Raw genomic sequence first — 6000 nt, forward strand, 5'->3', positions numbered from 1 at the left:
AAGAAAAAAGTTGATGTAAAAATTAGTTTATTTGTGTTTTGTTGATAAATGTTTGAAATGGGCTGTCTTAATTGGAAATGTGCTTATTAATTTATATTTTCATGTTTAATACGATCACTTATTTTTTATCCTATTTTAAGAAACTTATGCAAAAATAGTTGTTTTTCTTATTGCATTAGCACCAACCTAAAATTTTCAGATGAAAACAGAGTACGTTAACTAGCAAACACTGTAACACCATTTTTGTTACTACCTTCTGCTTCCCTTCAGTTTGATCATTACTTCGTAATACTTTTTACTGGGAAAATTCATATTAGGAGTTGTTTTACACATTTATGATATTTCAGTAATGATGTATCATTACAAATTATACTTTATAGATTTTTTTTTTATAGTTTGTTCAGTTGCTTTCAGCAGCACTCAAATTCAGCAGTACTGTATGTAAACCTGTGGAACAGATCTGAATCTTCGAGTGTTGGAGGAACCCATTTTACAATAAGTAACTGGAAAAAAAAAAAAAAAAAGCTTGGGATTATCATGAAAAGAATGCAATTTGCCTGTATGATTTTGTTAGTACAGGTTCTGATTTGTTTTGTTTGTTTGTTTTTTTTTACTAGGTAAAGCGGAATGTGTATGACCTAACTAGTATCCCTGTCCGTCACCAGTTATGGGAAGGCTGGCCTCCTTCTGCCACAGACGACTCAGTAAGTAGCTTTGGTTCTCATTTCATTTCTTCCTACACATAGCTGATTTTACTTGGATTTTTGATCAGAATCACCCAATAGCTTTTAGTGTCCCGTATGCAGTAACTTATCATTACACGTACTTCAGAGCTTTATCTTGAAAGATACAAATACTGAATTTTTTACTTACTAAAGCACATTTCCATGAAAATTATTCATGTGTATCAAATTCAGTGCATGTTTTAGACTAGAAGATGTGTTCCTAGACTGAAGCAAAGCTGCGCAACATTGTGGAAGTTGGGGAATTCTATTGCAGTGATAGAACTTCAGGGAAAAAATCCTGTTTTTTACATGTATTCTGAGTGCACATGTAGATATTTTCCTCAGTTGTGTCCATCAGATCACTGGTATTCTTAAGCCCGTGTCTGGCTTTAAGCAGGAGGTGTTCCTGTTGAAATCGGTGGAGAGCTTCACTTGCTTTTAAAGTTATCTACTTTGGTTCTTACTGGACCCGTAAGAATTTATGGACATTTGCAAGATTACATTTTGAAATAGTAAATAATATGTATACAGTACAATATGTATTCAATTTTCAAACTTATTTTGCACGTTTTAGAATTACCATTATTTAGAAATAGAAGGAAATCTTAGTTGAGATCAATATGTACCCTCAGTGATGGAATCAGCTGACTCTGAATTGCCTAAAAATTCATGAAATTGTGGGACTTAACTGCAGAATTCCATTAAATATTAGACTTGCTTCCTTGTGTGGTTGACCCTATTGTGAGTTTTATAGCATGTCTTCCAGTTTTGCTCAGACAATTTTCTTCTGGTAGTATGTTCCCAATGCCAGCTAGTGAGGTCTGCCTTTATTTAAAAAAAAAAAAAAAAAAAGCCTAAAAGGTTAAAATAATTATGTAGTTATGTTGTATATAGATTTTTGTGACCTGAGAAAAATGTAGAAAAAATAAAGATTTCTATTTTTATAAAATCATTCATTTAAACTAGGGGTTGAACCCAAGTATTCTACAAAGTGAAAATGGAATTGGGATTTGTTTTCTCTATGTATTAGCATTATCTTCAATGCATTACTTTCCTGTCCATTTCTACTCTCTTCTTGTAAAGGGAGAATTGCTGTTTGTATTATAAGACTGCTGCTTTTTTGCTCTGGGTAAAGGATTTATGCCAATAAAAAAAAAAAAAAAAGGCAAAGACTGTCTGAATTTCTAATATTTCTAATATACTTGTAAAATATGTCCGTGGTAATGTTTGCAGAAACAGTAGTTAAGTTTGAGAGAGGTGAGTAAATCTATGTCCATGTATTCAAGAGCATATCTGAGACGATAGACATAAGATCTGAAATAACAGCATGGTGTCATGTGGTAATTAGAGTCTTTGAAATGTGGATCCATTTTAACATTTTATTAGTTTACATTAGCCCAAAAAAGAATTGGAAACTCAACACTTCTAATCCGTTTTCCCACAGCTGTTAGGTTTTCCTGTATTTCTCCCTCCCCCCTTTCTTTTGAATAGGATACCTCACATATGTAAAACTCATAAATCTGTTTTAAGTCTGTTTTTACAAGTGACATTGTTGCAGGTGAATTTTTCCCCTTTTCATCTTTAATGAAATTGGTGAATGTTGAGTCATCTGCTCCAAAGCAGAAGAGTCCTCAAAGCTCACTGCTCGAGTCTGGTGCAGCTGAGGCTTGTCAGCTGTGTAAACAGATTTGAATGTGTTACCAACAAAAATATAATTAATTTCTGTCTAAAATTAGAGGCCATAGCTTACTATTTATAAAGATTTAATGTTAGCAATGACTATCTATGGTTTGGTGATCTGAACATTTTTTCCTTTGCAAATTAGAAATACTCAGTAGTAATTATTTTAGTAATTAGGCATGATGTCTTCAGTTCAGAGGCAAATTTTTAAAATCACTTTTTCCATCGTGAATTTTTAACTTGCTGTATTGTATAGTATTCTGTTGCAATTAAGGAGTTAAAGAAAGACTTGATTAAAATACTTTTTCATTTACATGTTATGCAGCATAAGAAATACTTTGTAATACCACAGGAGGATTTTTCAGTGCAGTTCTCGTTAACCTTTGGCTTAGCAAACAGGACAACTAAATAGACTTCGCATAATTGGATTCCTGTATCATCTTGAGTCTCTTATGAACCTGACAGACTACAGTCTTCTGACATTATCAGGAAATTTAGTGGAGTCAATAGTCATTTAAAACATTGTTGCTTCATCTCCCTTCAGAGTTAAGATATGTTCTCTGCTTGTACTATCTAATGAAATATGGGATACTGTATGAATTGTCAATAACTCTTTCAGATCCTTTTGCACACTTTCACCAGGGAAATGGGTATCAAAACCTCCACGCACAGGAGAATGTTCTCATGCTGTGACAGTTTGATTGTGGGAAACAAGGCATACGTAGTCTGTGGAAATCTCATGTTCACCATTCAGCAGGGACATATTTTTAGCTTTTATCATGCCTGAATAATTTTAACACCACAAATTCTATCTGTTCTGCTCATTAAAGTTCAAACAAAGCAAATGTATGAGTTTTAAGTCATTCTTCTTTTTAACAAGTTTACTTAAGTAAAACTTATAATTATATTAAAGACTTAATTTATCTGGTTCGGGATATATATCATCAACTGATACAATGCAGTCTTGAAAATTATCATAGAAAATTGAAAAATAAGTCTAATTTGATTTAAATAGATTCACAGTTTGTTCTTAATCTTTATTTTTATTTTGGATCTCGTAACAACCTTAACACATTACTGAGCTTGTAAAATGAAAATGAAGCCACAATAATTTACTAAAATTTCTGAAATGTATTCCATTTCTCTTTGCTATATTGGCTGAACTTCTAAATTTCCAGTGGTAATTACTGCTGTTGCCAAGTTGAATGAGAAGCCTTCAAATACGTATGTCTTAAAACAAACAAACAAACCAAACAAAAAAAACCCCTGAGATCAGCCATAGGTGGTGTTTTAGTTGCAGTTTTTACATGGAAGCATTGTCATTTTCATTTTATAAGACCAGATGACTTTTTGGATGCTAGCTTTATACGTGTATATTTGAGGTAAAACTTTTTCCCCCCTTGAGATCACTGGTTTTTTATTTATTTCAGCAGGATGAGTTTTTGTCCCTGATGTTTCTGTTCATTTTGGTAGCATAGAACAGCAACACCCGATATGGGAAGGAGGAGAGAGGTTGCTTTTGTGCTGCTTTTGTTCTCAGTATTTAAGCTAAAACTTTTTTCTTAATTAGTTCATTGTTTTAAGTCATTTCAGTGTAGCAATGAGAAATGCCTGCTTCTTCATAAGTAACAACAGTGAGCTTGTCAAAATGGAATATATTTCTGCATGAAAAAGATGTTAAAACTTTTAGAATGAGGTTTGGAGGGGTAAAAAGGAGAGAGACAAAGACAGAGGATGAAACGCCCAGCATTGTAACTGTTCCCTCACATGCAGATCCCGTACAGAGGAACCTGGCGTCCGTCCTTCCACCTACTGCCGGTAATGCTTTGTTTCCCTAAACAGTATGGTTGGTCAAGACCTCATATCCTCCTTTCAAGATGAGTAACTGTGCTTCTTTACTGTATAGATAAGCCAATGGATATTAGTTTAGGCAGAAGGCTGTCTACAACTACAAGTTATTTGTCTGCACTACTGAAGAGTCACGTTTCAGATGTGACACGTGTAGCCACTAATGTATTGAGGCTCTGCATCATCCCCTGTGAACGCAGCCACCTTCAGTTCTGTGACGGCTGTAGCAGATGTGGTTGACATTCCTCAGCTGAATTTAATACAGACTGCTAGGTTATAATCAAAATTCTCAAATGATTATGTATGATCTAATTAGCACTGCTGTTATATTTAGCTATTTCATTGCTAAGTACTAAGCACAGTCTGTTGGCACAGAGAGAAGTTAAGAATGCCGATAAATAGTGTTCTAGTACAAAGTCAAACCATTTATGACACTTTTTGGCTGATCTCCAGATTTTTGAAGAGGTTGAGTATTAAGCATCTGAGTAATTAGTATTTGGAAGTATATATTTCTTTCCCTTTCCAGGTTTTACAAAGGCTTTCTGAACACAAAGTTCATTACCACATGCTGTCATTGTGATATTGTGAGGTTTTGTGAGGTTTACATACACTGGCTGTTTAATTGTAATGGATGCCATGTCTGCATTTACTGGATCATTTGGAATTTTCCCCCTGGAATTGATATGACTAAAGAATGAATAGTCCTGACAGAGAAAGTGTCTATTAATTGGAAGCGTAAAATTGACTGTATTTAAATTAAAATACATGCATCATTAGAAAATACTCAACTATTTTTTTCTGTGCAAGAATATAATAATTATAATTTGATTGTCTGTAATGTTAATTACTTTGTATGTTGCTTTCCTTCTGTGGTTCTCGTCGATCGCTTGCAGGAGAGTAGTAGAGTGGATCTGGCAGGATCCTTTTAATTTAGATACTTAGAACAATACTTGCAGTCTGTTTTGTTATGTGGGTTCAGGAATATGGTAAAGTTTCAATTTAACATTTATACTATAATCCCAATTTAGTAGTGAAAATTGTTAGACAGTACCCAGTCTTGGAAGTTCATGGTAATCTATGAAGCAGCACATTCATCATCATGAAGAAGCAGAAAAATAACTGAGTAATTTAATAAACAGTTCCTAAATGTCTTTATTTTAGATAACCTTCTGACTTTGACTTATGGCTTGCTTGGATGTTTTATGGGGATGAAAGTATGATGAATTACCGTGTTCTTTCCCCAGAATAAACAAGGAGGTTACAGTTGTTCCTTCACATTTTTTTTACCCCACCCCCTTCTCTATTTTCTATTTATAAAAGTTAAGGTAAATTGATGGGAATTAGTTTTGTTTCTGTAAAAATTACCATGTCAGGGATAATCAGTTTTGTGTTATGTTTATACTTTTTTGTCACAAGATAATTTATTTAGGACTGTCCAATTTTAAAACATAAAATAACTCAATTGAAGTGATCTACACCTATCCCATTGCTTTTGGGAGGGGTTTATTTCCTCACTGCGTGGTAATGAGTCTTACGGAAGTGCAAGAAGTGCACACTGAAGAACAAAACCCATTGTATCATTGTATTAAAAATACAAGGCAGTCTAGTAGCTATGATTAAAAAAACCAAAACAACAAAAAACAAACAAAAACCTCAACCAACCAAACAAAACCAACCTTTCAGTTTTCAGCATTCGTAACCATGTTGGGTCCTGATGGAAGAAAACTTTTGTCATGTTCTGCTCACA

At 33.8% G+C, this 6000-nt stretch overlaps 1 protein-coding gene across 1 annotated transcript in view; it reads left to right on the forward strand.

The window, feature by feature from the left end:
- FAF1 (Fas associated factor 1) overlaps positions 1-6000 on the forward strand; it is a 179221-nt gene that overhangs the window by 88320 nt on the left and 84901 nt on the right. Inside the window, exon 8 of the mRNA XM_072866708.1 lies at positions 618-704. Within this exon, the coding sequence (XP_072722809.1) occupies positions 618-704 (87 nt within the window). The remainder of the gene's footprint in view (positions 1-617; positions 705-6000) is intronic.

Source organism: Ciconia boyciana, chromosome 7 (genome assembly GCF_034638445.1).
Source record: "Ciconia boyciana chromosome 7, ASM3463844v1, whole genome shotgun sequence".
NCBI lineage: Eukaryota > Metazoa > Chordata > Aves > Ciconiiformes > Ciconiidae > Ciconia > Ciconia boyciana.